The sequence below is a fragment of the Colobus angolensis genome, unplaced genomic scaffold (assembly GCF_000951035.1).
Source record: "Colobus angolensis palliatus isolate OR3802 unplaced genomic scaffold, Cang.pa_1.0 Scaffold253, whole genome shotgun sequence".
Classification (NCBI taxonomy): Eukaryota; Metazoa; Chordata; class Mammalia; order Primates; family Cercopithecidae; genus Colobus; species Colobus angolensis.
In genome coordinates this window covers 1272842-1291540 of record NW_012115744.1, presented here as the reverse complement: position 1 = coordinate 1291540, position 18699 = coordinate 1272842, and the positions used below count along the sequence as shown (strand labels likewise).

The 18699-nt window shown below is 50.2% G+C and overlaps 1 protein-coding gene across 3 annotated transcripts in view; it reads right to left on the bottom strand.

Annotated features, from left to right (window-relative positions):
- Nucleotides 1-9493, bottom strand: part of RAMP3 (receptor (G protein-coupled) activity modifying protein 3) — a 28174-nt gene extending 18681 nt beyond the window's left edge. For 2 of the 3 annotated variants that reach the window (XM_011946792.1, XM_011946789.1), the window contains exon 1: nucleotides 9375-9471. In XM_011946792.1, the coding sequence (XP_011802182.1) occupies nucleotides 9375-9432 (58 nt within the window). In that variant the 5' untranslated portion in view covers nucleotides 9433-9471. Of the gene's footprint in view, nucleotides 1-9374 lie in introns of all 3 variants that reach the window. The other variant, XM_011946791.1, reaches the window with a different exon arrangement.
- Nucleotides 9494-18699: the final 9206 nt, after the last annotated feature.

The window sequence follows — 18699 nt, the reverse complement described above, 5'->3', positions numbered from 1 at the left end:
CCGGGAGGTGGAAGTTGCGGTGAGCGGAGATCATGCCATTGCACTCCAGCCTGGGCAACAAGAGTGAAACTCCATCTCAAAAAAAAAAAGAACAAAGTTGTAGGACTCACACATCCCAATCTTACAACTTACAACACAGCAACAGTAATCAAGATAGCATGGTACTGGCATAAGGTTAGATAAATAGACCAATGGAATGGAATTCAGAATCCAGGAATACACCCTCACGCTTATGATAAATTGATTTTCTACAAAGGTACCAAGACAATTCACCAGGGAAAGAATACTCTTTTCAACAAATTGTACTGGGACAACTGGATATACGCTTGCAAAAGAATAAAGTCGGACCCTTCTCACCTCAACACGAAAATTAACTCAAAATGGATCACAGACCTACGTGTAGAGCTAAATTATAAAACTCTTAGACTACCCAGCTATTCGGGAAGCTGAGGCACAAGAATCACTTGAACCTAGGAAGTGGAGGTTGCAGTGAACTGAGATTGTGCCACTGCACTCCAGTCTGGGCAACAAAGCAAGCCTCTGTCTCAAAAAATAAATAAATAAAATTTTTAGAAAAACACAGGAGAGAATCTTTGTGCCCTTGTGTGAGAAAAAGTCTTCTTATACATGACACCAAAAGCCCAAGAAACAAAAGAAAAATAGATAAATTAGACATATCAAATTTTAAAACTTCTGTACTTCAAAGGATAACATCAAGAGAGTGAAAAGACAACCCACAGAATGAAAGAAAATATATGCAAGTTGTATATCTGACAAAAGACTTGTATCCAGGTTGATAAAGAATTCTTACAACTCCATAATAAAGGGAAAAATAAACCAATTAAAAATGGGCAAAGGATATGAATAGTCATTTCTACAAAAATATATACAAATGATCAATAAGCACATGAAAAGACAATCAACATCATTAACCATCAGGGAAATGCAAATCAAACCACAGTCAGATACCACTCACACCCACCAGAACGGCCATCATCAAAAAGGCAGTCAGACGTGATAGCACACACTTGTAACCCCAGCCACTTGGGAGGTTGAAGTGGGAGGATGGCTCGAGGAGTTTGGGGTTGCAATGAGCTATGATTGCACCACTGCACTCCAGACTGGGCAACAGAATGAGACCCTGTATCAAAAAAAAAAAAAAAAGTGTTAGTGAGGACATGCAGAAATTGGAATCTTTATATACTACTGCTGATTGGAATGTGAAATGAAGCAGCCACGTTGGAAACTCGTCTAGCAGTTTCTCAAAATGTTAAACATAGAGTTACCATATGACTACACAGTTCCACTCCTAAATTTATACCGCACATGTTCGCACAAAAATTTTTACATGAAGGTTCATAACGGCATTATTCATAATAACCAAAAGACGAAACAATGTCCATCAGCTGATGAATGGCTAGAATGTGCCATATCCATGGGATACAATATTATTTGTATGTAAAAGTGTGAAGTGCTAATACATGCCACAATATGAATGAACCTCAAAAACATTCTACTGTGAGAGAAGCCAGTCACAAAATCTCACATATTATATATGCCATTTACACTAAATGTGCAGAATAAGCAAATCTAGAGACAGAGACAGAAAACATATTAGTGATTCCTTAAGGCTAAGGGGGTTGGAGGAAATAGGGAGTGACTGCTAATGGGGAGGGGTTTATTTCTGTGGTGACAACAACGTTCTATAGTTGATTATAGTGATAGTTGCAAAATTCTAGGAATGTACTAAAAAATATTGATGTATACTTTAAATGGGTGAATTGTGGGGCATGCGAATTATATCTCCATAATGCTGGCTTTTTAAGGCATAATAAAAAGTTTTGCAAACATACAAAAGGTGAAAGGAAATATCACCCACACACCCAAACTACAAGTAATGTTTAGGATGTCATTCAGGGACAAGGAAAGCCTATCGGAAGCCAATATGGACCTATGCAAAGGAATGGAGGACATCAGAAATTTTCACTATGTAAGTAAATATATAGAATTTTTCTCAATGTTTAAATTCTGTAAAAGATAATAATCATGTATTGTGAGATTTATAACTTTGGTTTAAGTAAAATGTATGACAGCAATGGCACAAAGTTCAGGCGGGGAGAAATGGCAGGTTCTTAGGCTATCAGTGTAATGTCACCTGAAGATAGACTGATAAGTTAAAGATGCATACCATAAACCCTGAACCAACCACTGGAGTAACAACAACAACAAAAAGTTACATCCAATTAGCAAGGATGGAGGAGGAGGAGAAGGGCAAGAGGAAGAAGAAATAGAGTAATAATAATAAACACTAAGTCCAAAAGAAGGCAGAAAAGGAGAAAAGGAAGGAAAAGAATTGATGGTACAATGGTAAATTTAAATTTAACCATATCAATAATCAGACTGAAAGTAAATGGTCTAAGCACTTCAACTAAGAAGCAAAGATTGTCATATAAGAACAAACAGTAAGGCCCAACAGTAGGCTGCCAACAAGAATCCAACTTTAAATGAAAAGACTCAAATATGTTCAAAATAAAAGAGTGGAAAAGACACGTCTTGCTACCACTAATCAAAAGAAAGATGGAGTGGCTATATTAATATCAGACAAAGTATGTTTGGAAGCAAAAAATATTACTAAAGAGGGTCTTTTCAATACAATAAAGGGTTCGATTCATCAAGATGACATAGCAATCCTAAACATTTATGCACCTAATAACAGCATCAAAACACACAAGGCAAAAACAGAACTACAAGAAGAAAATGACAAATCCACAATTTCACAATTACAATTGGAGAATTCTTTTTTTTTCATTTGAGACAAGGTCTCACTCTGTCACTGCCTCCTGAGTAGCTGGGACCACAGGCATGTGCCACCACACTCAGCTAATTTTTTTGTTGTTGTTGTTTGTAGAGACAAGATCTCATATCACCCAGGCTAGGCTCCAGCAGTCCCTTGCCTTGGCCTCCCAAAGTGCTGGAATTACAGGCATGAGCCACCGCACCCAGCAGATAGTTGGAGAATACTCCTCTCCCAATAATTTACAGAACAAGTAGATAAAAATCAGGAAGCTATCAGAAAACATGAACAGCAGAGGAACAAAGGTGTCCAGGGCACGGGCAGGAGCACAGTGGAGCTGGGTATACTGTGTGTGGAGGGGCAGGGTACACACCATTGTGGGTGTGAAGGAAAGAAGTGACTTTGGAAAGGTAGACCTAGAGCAAGGTTGGAGCAGGATGTACAGGTCTTCAGAGTTTATTTAAAGTCTAATAGAAAGGCAGAAGTGGGTTTTCAGTCACAGTACTCTCCCACTTAACCCAAATAGGCCCTCTGAGGCTTCACATCATGGAATCCCGGGCAAGCACCAGCCAGGACTGAAGCTGGTGTCCCTTCAAGAGAAGCCTGTACTATCTCTGCAGGAAGGGAGGCCTATGTCCTTCTGAAGCTTGACCATGGCACCCTCCAGATGCCCCACAGGTACATCTGCCAGAAGGCAGAGACCTCATCCCATTTAGTTTCCGATTTGCTGTGTAACTCCAAACCGGGCCCTTCACCTTTCTGGACCTTTGTCTCCCCATTTGTAAAAAAGAGTGATTCTGATTCTGTGTGTTTTCATTGGTTAATAACTGTGCACCTACAAAATCTCTGTCAAGGTTAGTCTCCATCGGGCCCCAACTTCCTATTCCCACCACTGCTGACCCCAGCCTCCAGCTTGTCCCACCCATGAGCTGCTCCTCCAGGACCCTCTGGCTGCTGGCAGCACCTGCCCCTCCTCCTCCACAATCAGACTGCCCCCCATCACCACAGCCTCCTTCCGGGACACCAGCAGCTCTCATTTCTGTGGGTCCCAAGCTGTTGACCCCAGGTTCTCTTGTAGCACAGCTCTAGACTCTGAAGTGCTTTGAAGGAACCAATGAGTAATAAGAGATTCAAAAGTGAAACCATTCTTCTATGAGGCTGGTGGGGACCACCATTCATGAACCCACCCAGAAAGCCCTGAGGCTTGGGGGCTCTATCCCTAGTTCCTCTGAGCACTGTCATCTTTCAGGACAGCCACCAGAGATAGGACAGACCCAGCAGAGTCGACTGCACAATAGGCTCACCCAGGCCACAGCCCAGGCCTATTGCATGGGAGCCTCTGGAGTGTGAAACCAAGAATTCATGTTTGTTAAAACCCCCAAGTGATTCTGACATAGGGTCAGGTCCGGGATTGAGAGATGGAAAGCAATGTGTCTCCACTCGGATGTGCAGACCGTCACCTGAAGACCTCAAGCAATGTAGATTCCAGTCCAGCAGGCTTGGAGGCCAAAGCACTCATCTCTGCAAACCCCTTCTGCAGGTCCAAGGACCACACTCCAAGGAGTAAGGGCACGGGGGATGGAAGAGCAGCAAGCAGGAGCCAGGAGGCTCTTGATGCTCACCTTGGCTCTGCCCCTGGACCCTGACACTCACTCACTTGTCCCCCTGAGCCTCAGTGTCCCCATTCAGAAATGGAACCAGTGGCACCTACCTGGCAGATCCTTGCCACATTTTTCTTTCCCTTCACCCTGGCTCTCCACCTCCCTCAGTATTGACCAGTGCTCCCTGAATGCCCTGTTCTAAGTGTGGCCCAACCCACCAAGCCCTACAACAGCCAGACAGGGCAGGTACTTAAAAGGCTGAAACTCTGTGGCAGGGTGGGTCAGCTGCCTGCTCAATGAGACATGGCAGGGGAGTCAAGGTTCAAAGCCAAGGCACCTGCCCACAGAGCTGTCTCCAGGTGGCATGTCACCATTGCCTCAGACTGACACCCTCACTCCAATTCCCACCCTTGGTCTGCCAAGCAGGGCTTCATCCAAGGCTTACCTCCTTGCCCTGAGGGCTCCTGGCTGGAGTGGCCACACTTAGCCCTGGCCCCCAACCCCCACCTTCCTTTCCTTCTCTCCCAGTGGGCATTTCCAAGCCCCATGCCAAGCCTGGGCTCTGCATCAGATTCTGGAGTACAGGTCGGCATTGATCCTGGGAAGGGCCTGAAAAACATCATGCCTTCTTCATCACCTCCCTCAGTTTAGAGATGGGGCGATGGAGGCCCAAAAGAAAGCAACTTTCCCAAGGCCTCCCTCTGCCACCCTGCTCAACTGCACCTGCCTGCAGGTGAAAAGACAGCCCTGGCATAAGTGACCAAGGGATGCAAGCCCCAGGGACCATGTGGAGCCAGACGAGAACTAAGGCCTGTGCACCTCCACCTTAAAGCTGCCCCTGCCTTGGACTCTGAAGGTTCGCCTAGCTGCTCTCCACATCCAGCTCCTGTCCTCATCCCTGGGCCTGGCGTCATTCCCTAACAGATTCTCTCAGAACCCTTGGGTGAGTCTCCTGAGCTCGGCCCACCATCCCAGTGGGCACAAGCCAGGCTAGCCCCACCCTGTCCCTCCTGGCCAGTGCCTACACCTACAGCCTGGCCCACCTGGACCCCTAGGTCTGAATCTGAACCCCTAGATCTGGACCCCTTTGGCCTGGTCCCCCCTCAGCATGCTGATTGTCACCTATCAGACCGAGACCCAGCCCAGTTCTTCTTCCTCCTCCGCCTCCCCCTCCTTCCCCTTCTTCCTTTCTTCCTCCTTTCCCCATCCCTCTTTTCCCTCCTCTCCATCCCCTGTTTCCTCTCCCCTCCTTCCTTCCTCCTCATCCTGCAAGTTAGAACGAATCTGAACCACTGCCTTCTCCCCTCGAGCCCATTCTTAGGAGGTATTTGCCGCAGCCAGCCCAAGTCGTGGCTGTTCCTACAGCCCACCTCCCTTCACAGGGCCTGCGTCTGCCGCATTTTCACATTAACCATGATGCTCTGAAACACAGCTCTGGGACAAGGTCCTGGTAAGTATCCATTACCCTCAGGCAACTATTATTCTCCCTGAGCCCCTGATCTCCCCCACTGAGCCAGGCAAAGATAGCATCACTTCCACACCACCCCCAGTGCCAGGGCATTGCCCAGCCCCTCTCCCAGGACTCTACAAACACCCACCCAGGTGGCACAGCTATCTAAAGAGAAGGAGGGGTCTCTGACAACATGCCCCTCCCTGAATCTCTGCATGCCCCAAATCTCTGCATACCCCAGAACCTCCACATGCCCCATGGCAAGGACCTGGCCTGGGCAGATTGTCAATGTGCCTTTGAGGACCACATGCTATCCTCAGGCAGGTGTTCTGAGATGACTTCTCTGCCCATAGAGGTGCTATGAGTATGCCTGTGACAGCACCAGCCCTGGGCCTGCACAAGGCAGGCACCCTGAGAAACCAAGTGTCCTCCCAGGAAGCTCATTTCTAGTGCACATGAGGCTTGAGGGGCTCCCAGCAAAACCCAACAACCCACCCAATGTTAGAACAATGGTGTAAAGACAGATTCCTGGCAACACCACAAAAGAGGGTCATTGCCAATCAAGCTACTGGCTGCATTAGTAAAGGTCGCAGGAACTGAATCAAAATAGAAATCCATTTTGGTTGGTTTCATCGGGAAACAAAGAACATGCCGGCCTGTGTTTCTTTTGTCTCAGGGACTTCCAGACGCCGAGAGATGATAAACAGCCAAACAGATGCACTTCCGTGAGAAAGGGCTTTTGTGGCTAGTCATTTGGAAATGAAACACAGGCGCTCTCCCCATCCTTGACAGAAAGAGCATCGATCAGACTGGCAAGTGGCTGCCATGGGCCGTGGTCAGTCGACCTTGGGAGGCTGTGGATTCTGGGTGGCTCTGCCCCTGTCCTCTGTGGTTGGGCAACTTCCTCTCAACCCTCCAGACTTCTGTTTCCTTACGAAGAGTAGGTAAGAGCATGGAGGTCAGACAACCTCCAAGGAACCTCCAGTGCCAAAAATCTATGGGCCTCTTCTTGGCCAATCACCACCATCAAGTCTTTTTTTTTTTTTTTTGACAGAATCTCGCTTTGTCACCAGACTGGAGTGCAATGGCACGATCTCGGCTCACTGCAATCTCCGCCTCCCGGGTTCAAGCGATTCCCCTGTCTCAGCCTCCCGAGTAGCTGAGACTACAGGCATGCACCACCACACCTGGCTAATTTTTTGTATTTTTAGTAGAGATGGGGTTTCACCATGTTGGCCAGGATGGTCTCAAACTCCTGACCTCGTGATCTGCTCGGACTCCCAAAGTGCTGGGATTACAGGCGTGAGCCACTGCCCCCGGCCCACCACCTCCAAGTCTTTAATTCACCAGAGTTACTGCTATCCAGCCATGGCCCTTGGGCCCACTTGATTCAGCAAAATCAATGTGACCACAGGTAACATGGTAGCAGGACATCATTTAGTGATAAAAATGGTGGTACCATGTTCACATGCTTGCACACACAGGCACACACACTATGGTGCTCCATCTTTGGGTGCTGTGAGTGAGCCTCATGAGGCCCAGTGCAGTCACTGGTGAGTGCCTTCCTACACCTCCCCTTGTTGAAGCATGAATCCTTCCAACTCACAATCCCATGCCCAACACAAGACGATAGGGACTAACTGAATGGAATCAAACTGACGGTCTCAGCAGCCCTTTGCAGGTTGCTATTATTACATCTACATTGCAGCTGGGAAACTGAGGCCAGTGAGTGCTTTGTAATCTTGGGATCATGATCGGGATTTTCACCCAGACCAGAAGAGACCAGTCAAGGGCTGGACTACTGGCTGCATTAGTAAAGGTCGCAGGAACTGAATCAAAATAGAAAACAGCAAAGCACCCTGCTGAGTAGACAACTGCTAGACTTCGCATCCCCACAGCCCTGCACAGCATCAAATGCTTTCTGGAAAAAGGTTTGGAATTCTCAAAGAAGCCCCAGAGGCCAGCACTCTCCCTGCTGGTCCCCCTGAGTCAGTCCTCACTCAAGAAGAACCCACCCAGCTCCTTCCTTCCAGACACAGCAGCCTCCAGGGCAGATGTGGGCTCCAGTCCCACCTCTGACACATCAGCCTGGGACCATGAGCAAGTTTTACCTCTCTCTGAATCTCACTCTGGCCAGGCAAACACTGGGAGGGTCTGCTGAGAAGCCGGGCCTGGTCCCCATTCTGGCCAGGGAGCATGAACCCATGTCCCATTGGAGGGGGACAGTCAGGACCAACACAACAAGACAAAGAAGTGGCCCTCAGGAACTGGGTCCACGAGAGACAGGATTATTAAGAGGAGGGATTCTGTGCAGGTGGAAGTCTGTGGTCCTTCTCAATTCCATAATGGAGATGGTCAGGAAAGCCTCAGCTTCTCCCAGAATGAATCCAGAGGACCTTCCTTCCATTATAGCGACCAAGATCTCCACCTGAGGGGCGCTCACTGGAAGTTTGCTGAAATCCCAAATCAGCATGCTCCTGATTTCAGAAGCTGCCACACATCTTTGCACTTCAACACAAAATCAACCACGTCCTAGGCTCCAGCCCTGGAACACCAAATGAAGCCACACATGTCCTGCACACCAAGACCTCTTCAATGGAAGGAAAATGAACACTGAGTTTGGTCCACCCTTTTCCTACCTCCCTTACCAAATCCCAAATCATCAAAACAGGCCCAGTGCTGCATCTTACAGTCAGGGAAACTGGGGACCACCAGACCAGGGCCCTCCATCACCAGCGTACCCCCCAGAACTGGCTAGGCTCAGTCACCGCTTAGTGGACCCCAGCCCTCAGCAAGCACTCTTTCCCAACAGCCCTTACATACATTCTCTCTCTCTCTCTCTCTCTCACTTTCTCTTGGATAATTTCTTTAGTAAAGTACTTCAAAATAAGCTTTTAGTTTAATCTATTTCCATTTTGTGAGCAACGGTTCTCCCTGGAGTCCTGATTTATTGCCGAAGAAGACATTAGGAGCGGACGGCTCAGCGAGTCGCCCCGCTTCCCCTGTCAGGCGGTTCCAAGACACACACAGGCGTCCACACACTGAAGGGCCCTGGGAGGACCAGCTACCCAGTCTGGAGTCCACCCGCCCACGCCCCTGTGAGTGGTGGGCAGGCACTCAATGCCAGGACAGGGAGCTCACTACCTCACCGACAGCCCATCCTAGGGGGAAGGGGGAAGGAGCCAGACCTGGTCCGCCTCCTCTCTCTCGCCCACCCTGAGGCGACCCCAGAACTGGGGAGTGGGGGGATATCACAACTAGGAGGAGCGGGGGCTGCCGGACCCCACCGGCAGAAGAGCCCGGAGGGGACCCTGTGCCTCCCTTGCCCGCCAGAGTACTTCGCCTTCAGCTTCTCCGGGGTGGACCCTCCCGCAGAGCCTGGGGACCCCGCCAGGGTCACTGTGCGCCCCTCCCGAGCTCAGGGGGAAAGGAAGGACCGCGGCGCAGGTGCGGGAAGGCGCGGGTCCACGCGGGTCCCATGAACTCCGGGGAGTGGGGGCGCCTCCGGTGCGGGCCGACGCCCCCTTACCGCAGAGCAGCAGCAGCAGCGGGAGAAGTTGCGGGCGCCGCCGCGCTCCAGTCTCCATGGCTGGCCGGCCGCGGCTGGGTCACGCTTGGTCCGGCTCGGGGTGCAACCGGGGACGCCCGGATGGGGTTGGGGTGGGGCGGGGCCTCAGGGAGTCCGCCCCCAGGCCGCGCCCCCCAGACCACGCCTCCGGCCGTGCCCGTTACCTCCAGATGTGGGGTGCAGGCCCTGCAGGCGCGCCGGGTGGGAGGGACGGGGCGGGCTGGAGTCTGGGCTGGAATCTCAGCGGGGGTGAGAGTGGGGTGAGGGCTGGGTTTCCAGCTGGGGACTAGCTGGGGGGGTGCCGGCTCTGAGGGCGGGACTGGGGTGCTGAGCTGCAAAGGAGCGTTTTGGGAGCAGATTGCAGGGGCAGGCTGGGAGGTGAGCTGGAGTGAGAGTGGGGGCCGGCTGATAGTAAGCTGGACTGCAGGCTGGAAGGACTTGGAGAACTTCCGTCCAGGCTGGGGGGCACGGTAGACCGGGGGTAGACCGGGGAGGGCGCTGAGGTGAGGATGAAGCGCTGGCTGATGATGGCCTAGAGGAGGCTGCGGGTAGACTGGAGGAAGGTGGACCTGGGAGTGGGCTAGGTGTGCCCTGGCCGAAAGTAGACCAGAGTCCAGAGCTGCCCCCAGGCAGGAAGGGGACATTTGAGCAGAGACACATCTAGGAGCCAGGTCTCCAAGGGTCAGGAAAGTGCATGAAGGAGGTTAGGGTGTGTGTGTGCGTGTGTGTGTGTGTGTGTGTGTGGTGTTCATAGAGTATGTGTGTGATGTGCATGTGGGGTATGTGTAGATGCATGTGTGTGCATGGAGTGTGTGATGTGTGTGTGTGGCATGTGTGAGTTTGAGTCTGAGACAAGGTGTGTTTGTGAGTGTGTGCTTGGGAAACAGTGTGTATGAGAGAGACTGGAGGATGTGGCAGCTACACACAGAGACATATCACACGTCAAGGACCAAGCCACAAGCAAACCGAGGGACGAGAGTATCTGGCGCCCCCAAAGACCTGGCCTCAGAGAGTATCAGCGTCCCTGAGGGGAAAGAAGGCCTCAGTTGCTCCAGCCACAGGTCACTTAGCCAGATGGGTTGCCTCTGTCATCCTCAGCCCCTAGCACAGGCCCTGGCTCCAGTGGACACTTGATGTTGTCTGCAGAATTATCACTGGCCAGGACTTCCAAGAGCCAGCTAGAGGCACCTCTCTGCCCTCCAGGGCCCACCCACCACCCCTGGGGGCACATGCTGGTCTGAGGTTGGGGCACAGGCCCAGGCTCCCGCAGGGATGAGCCCTCCACTCCTCTGAGCCGTAGGTACTGCTACCTTCCCAGGAGCTGAGCTGACCTTCTCCTGGCTTAGAAAGACCCACTTTATTTAACAAGACCCTTATTTGGGAGCAGAACTTTCTGTGCTTTTTTACTGAAGAAATTCTGATTGCAGCCAGAATTAAATCAAAGGAATCAAAACTAATTAAAATTGATCATTTGTCCTGCCTTCTGCCTGAGGGGTGGGCAGCAGGTGCAGGGGTGGCCACAGAGCCTCCAGTGAGACTGCTGGTGCCCACAGGCCAGGGGTCATAAAACAAACCGACCAGGGCAGCAGGGGGCTGGCTCACATACACACACCCTACACCAGCCACGACAAACCAAGAGGACGGTCCAGGCCCGGGTGTCCACCCACATCCCGCACAGACTCGGCCCCATAGCTCTCTCCAGGAGAGACTGGAGTGGGAACTTAGTCCCCACTCAGTCCCACAGCCCCAAAGGCGGTTGCACCCAGCTTACAGGCTGGAACAGGAGGATGGGGTTGTCAGGTGGGAGGGGGTGCAGCCAGTTCCCCCAAGCCTGCACCAGGGAGCAATGCTCCCTTTCCTGGACTCCCCACTCTGGCTCTGCAGTGGGAAAGCCCTGGCCATCCTGCAGAGCTGGTTCCAACACCTCTTCTCCAAGGAACCAACCATGCCCTGACCAACTCCCAGGGAGTTGTGTCTACTGTCCTCTATGTCCCTCTAAGACAGAGCCCTCACTTCTCCTTTCTGCCCAGTGCTGCCCATGGCCTCTGCAGGGCAGGTGGGTTTAACACAGGCTGTGAGGAGCTGAGCACTGGGAGAGGGGGACCTACCCCTTCCACAGTGCATCCCCCCGACCCTGCAAGTGGAAGGGCTGCTGCCATAAATGAGACTGACCATGAGGTGTGCCCTGGGCAACACCTGTCTCCCTGCTTGTCCCTTGGTGGGTGCTGGCCCTGGCACCATTCTCTATGTCTGTGATCCTGTGAGCACTGGGGTCCTCTCAGGAATCCCCTCTTGTGGTTCATAATTCTTTATTTTTTTAATTTTGTATTTTTATTCACTTATTTTTGAGAAGGAGATTCATTCTTACTGCCCAGGCTGGAGTGCAGTGGCATGATCTTGGCTCACTGCAACCTCCGCCTCCGGGGCTCAAGAAATTCTCTTGCCTCAGCCTCCTGAATAGCTGGGATTACAGGCTTGTGCCACCACGCCCAGCTAATTTTTGAATTTTTAGTAGAGACGGGGTTTCTCCATGTTGGTCAGGCTGGGTGTGAACTCCCAACCTCAGGTGATCCTCCTGCCTTGGCCTGCCACAGTGCTGGGATTACAGGCGTGAGCCACCGTGCGCGGCCAGTTCATAATTCTTTATACCAAATTTCCCCATTCAGATTGTAGTATAGTCTCTCTCCTGATCAAGCCCTGATTCACCATTATCCTGATATTTATTCTGTGATTCCTCTTACTCTTAAATAGTTGTAAGAGAACATTTTCTTGACACTCAAGTGGCCTCTTCTAAGAGGAAGAAATAACATCCTGGTGCTTCTACCAGATCAGAGGAACACATGGCCGCTTGGCCTTCACTGTCTCTGGAAGTAATGCTTCTGCCCAGCGTCCACGTGTCCAGGCGAGGGCCTGAGCACAGAACCAGGTGAGGTTTGGGATTTGGCTCTGCTTGTTCTGGGGCTAGACCTCAGGAGGGTCGGGCTTGAGAAGGCGCCAAGGGGAGCCATTCCCGGACACCTTGCTCCCCCTGCTGGACAGACACTGAAATAACGGTATCATCGTCGATGAGGCGCCTCTGTCAGCAGCAAAATGCCTCGGTGACCCCTCTCCAGGGACACAGAGGACCTATCTTCAAAGAAGGGGTGATAAAGGCGATTCCAGGAAGGAGCGTCTCTGACCATCAGCTGTTTTCCACCTTCCCACGGATCGAGACACAGCTTTCCATCTTCTTTTGCGTTTGTTTGCTCATTTATTTAATTGCAATAAAAGACACATCAAATCAAGCATTTTAGGATGGGTGTGTTGACTTATGCCTGTAATCCCAGCACTTTGAGAGGCAGAGGTGGGCTAACTGCTTGAGCTTAGGAGTTCTAGACCAGCCTGGGCAACATGGTAAAACCACGCCTCTACAAAAAAAAGTACAAAAATTAGCCATGTGTGGTGACACATGCCTGTAGTCCCAGATACTGTGGAGGCTGAGACTGGAGGACGGCTCGAGTCCAGGAGGTCGAGGCTGCAATGAGCCATGATAGTACCACTGCACTCCAGACTGGGTGACAGAGTGAGACCCTATCTAAAAAAAAAAAAAAAAATAGCATTTTAACCACTTTCAAGTGCATGGTTCAGTGGCAAGTCCTGAACCACCCAGCTCCAGGACTTCATCTTTCCACACTGAAACTCTGTGCCCATTAAACACTCACTCCCCATCCATTCTCCCTCCCCGAAGCCCCTGGCAGACACCATTTTCTTTTTTTCCCTCTTTCATTCTCTTCTTTGTATGTCTCCCTCTCCCTACCCCCACCTTTCCATTTTCTGTCTCTATGAATTTGAGTACTCTGGGGACCTCATTTAAGTGGAATCACTCAGGATTTGTCCTTTTGCATCTGGCTGATTTTGCTGATAATGTCTCCAAGATCCATCCATGTTGTAGCATGGGTCAGAATTTCCTTTTTTGTTGTTGTTGTTGTTTGGTGTTTGTTTGTTTGTTTTTTGTTTGTTTGTTTTTGTGTGTTTTTTTTGAGGCATAGTTTTGCTCTTGACACCCAGCCAGGAGTGCAATGGTACCATCACGGCTCACTGCAACCTCCACCTCCTGAATTCAAGCGATTCTCCTGCCTCAGCCTCACAAATAGCTGGGATTACAGGCCCCACGACTACTCCCAGCTAATTTTTGTATTTGTAGTAAACATGGGATTTCAGCATGTTTGGGAGGCTGGTCTTGAACTCCTGACCTCAGGTGATGCGCCCACCTCGGCCTCCCAAAGTGCTGGGATTACAGGTGTGAGCCACCACGCCAGGCATCCTTCCTTCTTAAGGCTGAATAATATTCTGTTGTATGGATAAACCACATTTCATGTATCCATTCATCTGCCATTCATTTCCTTTTTTAAGGAAAATTTTATTTTTGAAAAACCTATCAGAAAATGTCTTGAGGAAAATACATTAAAATGTTATCTGTGGTCATTTCCGGCTCTGGAAAGATCTGAAGTGGTGTTTAATTTACATTATTTTCTGCTTGTCTCTGCTTTCTCGTTCTGCTACACTGCTGTTTGTGGCATGTGGTGGGTTTTATATAACCTGTGTGTTGTGAGAGTTTATCTGTGTGCAATGAGGAGTATGTGTACCTGTGTGGGTGTGTTGTGTGCAGTTCACGAATGCAGCATGTGTGTATGGGATGTGTGTGTACATGCTGTGAGGTGATGGTGTGTGTGTGTGGTGTATGAGTGTGTGAATGAGTGGGTGTTCATGTGTGTTGTGTGTGGAGCATATAAGAATCTGTGTGACGTGTGTCTCATGATTGTAACTGTGGTGTGGGGCATAAGTGTGTGTGCACGTGAGGAATGTGTGAGTGTGTTCAGGCAGAACATTGTTGGCCACTGCTGGACAAAATAAGCACAGTCATTTCCTGGAGTGCAACCTCCCCTCTCCTACCACATCACCTGACCCTAAGCATGCTGACCCCATTCCCCTCTGCCCTGCTCCCACCAGGTGGCATGAGGAAAGACTCAGAGCTGGTGCCTAGGGCAAGTTTGGGGCCCTGAGTACCTCTTGGCTTCTTGGAACCTTGGTGAGCTTGAAGTTAACTGCAACAATTAAAAACACCTATTATGATTATTTGGGGTGTGAGTTATGAGTTTTATTGCCTGCACGTGACAATAAAAACAATGTCATTTAGGAGGGGGTTTCCTGGGCTGCTAAGAAGGAAAAGTACTTTGGAGACTGGAGAGCACAGTACATGTTAAGGGTCGTTCTCTAAAGAACATGTTTGCCGTCTCCTCGGAGGGAGTACAGCACAGTGACAGAGGGAGGCAGGAAGCTCCTTCCTACATGACATGGTGGAGCAAGAAACCATGAGGCCCCAAGGTGCCAGCCCTGTGTCTCAGGGTGAGGCCTAAGGAAGCACTTACCCCAGAGGGCTCTGTACCACGTGCTCCCTGTTGGTTTGGGAAGCTCAGGGCCACGCACTCCATTGGTTTGGTCGTGTGTCATGAATCCCTGAGGAAAAGACGAAGCTCTGGATTTTAATAGAAGAGAGAAAGGGAAAGATCAGTATGGTTCACAGAATAACGGCCCCCAAAGATGTGCGCACCTAATCTCCGGAAACTTTGTCACCTTTCATGGCCAAAGGGTCTTTGTGGATGGATTAGTTAATTTCATGTGTCTATTTGGTTGGGCCACGGTACCCACATACGTGCTCAGACACTATGCTGGGTGTGCTGTGAGGGTATTTTGGATGAGATTAACATTTAAATCGATGGCCTCTGAGCAAAGCAGATTGCCCTCTTTAATGTGGGTGGGCCTCATGCAGTCAGGTAAAGACCTAAAGGTAATGAAAAGACTGACCTCCTCCAAGGAAGGAGTCCCCCCACAGATGGGCACTGGACTTGAACTGCAGCCTGGGCTCTCCCCTGTGTCCCCAACCTGCCAGCCAGCCCTGCAGATTTTGGACTTGCCAGTCTCCATAACCCCATGAGCCAATTCCTTAAAATAAATATCTTTCTGTATATCCACACATCCTGTTGGCTCTGTTTTAGAGAACCCTGACTGATATGAACGCAGAGGTGATGAAGGGCACAGACCTTGAGGTGAAGGGATGATCCTGGATTATCTGGGGACAGCGGGGAGGCCAATTTAATCACATGAGCCCTTCAAATCAGAGAACCTTTCCTGGCTGGATCAGAGGGATGAGACTGAGGAGGAGAGGTGAGATATCACAGGATTCGACCTGCCGTGGCCGGTTTTGAAGATGGAGGAAGGAGTCATCAGTCAAGAAACGGGGTGGCCTCTAAAGCTGGGAACAGCCCCCACCAACAACCAGCAAGGAAGCAGGGGCCCAGGGCCTACAGCCACGGAGCATTGCTGTCTGCCAACTGCCTGAAAAAGCAAGAACACAGACTCTGCCCTGGAGCCCCTAGGAAGGAACACAGCCTGCCAAAACCTTGACTTTAGCCCAGGAGACCCGCGTCAGAACTGTGGGATAATACATTCATGTAGCTTAAGCTGCTAAGTTTGTGATAAAATGTTATGGCAGCCCTAGAAAACTGTACCACCTAATATAACCTAAAACTCATACAACTAAATCACCTCATGTCTTAGTTGCAGCTCCTCCAGAGTAACCCCTGACACCGGGAATGGAGGTGGAAAATGCACACAGGCAAATCCCGCAGAGTGGGAGGTACGCCCAGCCCCAGCAGCCCTGCTTGCATCACACACGGCTCCACCCGGAAGCCACCCTCCTGCTGGAGCAAGGGGTCACCCTGTTGAAAAGCCAGCTTGGAAGTGATGCCATGTGAGAGTGAGGTCCCATCCTCAAGAATGCAGTGTACATGTGCCATGTTACTGTGCAGACTCCACAAGGTTGGATATCAAAGAGGAAGCAGGAATTCCCCTCGCCATCACTCCAGTGGCCCACGTGGGGAAGTCGTGTTGTCCATGCCCATAACTCTGGCTCTGCAGGTTGGACATCCTGATCCCACCAAGGGGAGAACAGCAGTGACCACTTTGATGGGAGGAGCTGACCCTGATCATTGGGGAAGGAAGGGCTGTGACTTTACACCAGGACCAGGAAGGAAAATAGGAAACCCAAGCAGTCAGTCCACTTAGGGGCCTCTGGAGCCCTTCCGGGCTGCGCTTTGACAGTAAACGTGCAAGTGCTGCAGCTACGACCTGGGAGGGGCTGGTGAGACCAGGGAGACACTGTCCAACATGCTAGCCAAGAGTCAGGGGAACCCAGGAGGGAGAGTAGAGGGCAACGGTATGTGAGCAGTGATGGGAGCTATAGATGACCTCACGATCTTCCTCTTCTGAGCTTCCCCAGGGAAGAGGCCAATAGAATCCTCTCCCTGGATCCTGCACAGCCCACTACAAAGGATGCATTCTGAAACCATCAACTCCCTTAGAACAGTCCGAAACCCCTCTTGTTGTGCTGCATTGCATCCTTGAAGTTAGGTCTCACTGATCTAATGTGTAACTACTTCAGATACTCAGTTTACCATCCAGCCTCAAACCTGATTAAAGTGAGATGATAATGACATCATCTAGCAAATGACGGATCAGATTAGAATGTATCTTAAAAGAGCAGATGGATACTCAGTAATGGAAAAAGAGTTTAAATTATTGCCTGGGTCACTTCAGGTTGAATTCCAAACCTCAAAACACATCCCCAGGACTCAGGACGTTAGTGTGTAATACCAAGGAAATGGAGCCTCAGAGAGAAGGCTTTGCCCCAGGGAACCCAGCTGGACAGTCCTCAAGTCCATCCTCCCCTCATGTGTGCTATTATTTACTCTCATTGGTCACCTTTTGTTCATGCCTGGGTCCTGGAGGACAATCACCCACCCACTAGGTCCCTCCCCCAAGAACACTCGACTGCGTGCTTTCTCCACAAACAGCTTGGTTCCCACAAAACCACACAGAAACCACAGGGATGGGAAGGCAGTGCAACAATGGTGCTGGCCGGGGTCAGCCGACGATCAGGCTCTGTGATTTTCAAATTGCAGAAGGTCTATGGAGCCCAGACTTAAGGTGAAAAACCTTCAAAGCAAAGAGAGAAGAAAATCCCTCTGGTTGCGAAGGAGTCACACAACAAAAACCCCAAGTCACCTTTTTCTAGGTGGAAACCCCTTTTTCGTTTTTGCGTAATTCTACTCAAAGAGATTCTGTCAGGCTAAAACTACTGCCAGTGACTTCTCCTGCTACCACTCTCCACTTAGCAGTGTCCTTCTCCACACCCCACTGTTACAGAGGAGGATGCGGTGAGGTCCTCTCTGTTAGCTGGTAAGAAGGATGGAGAGGAAGTTTCTGTCCGTGCTGGGCACTCACATCTGCCCCCTGGATCGGTGCTGCACGTGATCTTCCACCCACACTAAACTTCAGACACATCACAGATCCTCAACCTTTGCTTTTCTGGCCAATAGGAAGCACCAGTGGCGGAGGAGAGGGCTCGATGCAGCCCTGCCAGTGGCTTCTAGAGCCAGCCCCTTTCCCATGCTCCCTCAGGCCTGGGGCTGCAGCTGGATGGCTCCCTTTCTGGTTGGCAGATGTCAGGTGTGCTTCCCCATACAGCACTGGCTCTCCGGACACCACAGTACACAAACATTCCCTGCTTCACTCTGCTCTTTGGAGAGGATGTCCCATCTCCAGCTAGCACGCTGACTGACCTACCATCTGAACTCCACATTTGTGACAATAGACCTGATCCTTCAATAAAAAGTAATGTCATAGCTGGGTGCAGTGGCTCATACCTGTAATCCCAGTACTTTGGGAGGCTGAGGTGGAAGGATCACTTGAGCCCAGGAGTTCAAGACCAGCCTGGGCAATAAAGCAAGACTCTGTCTCTACAAAAATAAAAATAAAAATAAAAATTTAAAACTCAGCCAGACCTGGTGGCATGTGCTTGTGGTCCCAGCTACTCAGGAGACTAAGGCTGCAGTAAGCCATGTTCACACCACTGAGCTCCAGCCTGGGTGAAAGAGTGAGACCCTGTCTCAAAAATAAATAAATAAGTTAGAGACCAGCCTGGGCCACATGGCAAAACTCCATCTCAAAAAAAAAAAAAAATTAGCCTGGCCTGGTGGCATGTGCTTGTGGTCCCAGCTACTCAGGAGACTAAGGCTGCAGTAAGCCATGTTCACACCACTGAGCTCCAGCCTGGGTGAAAGAGCAAAACTCCGTCTCAAAAAAAAAAAAAGAAAAGAAACAGAAATATTTTAAATATCATTTCATATGTATTCAAAATTAAGTTGAGAACTCTCAAAACCCTTTCTGTGAGTTCAGTTTTGCCGGC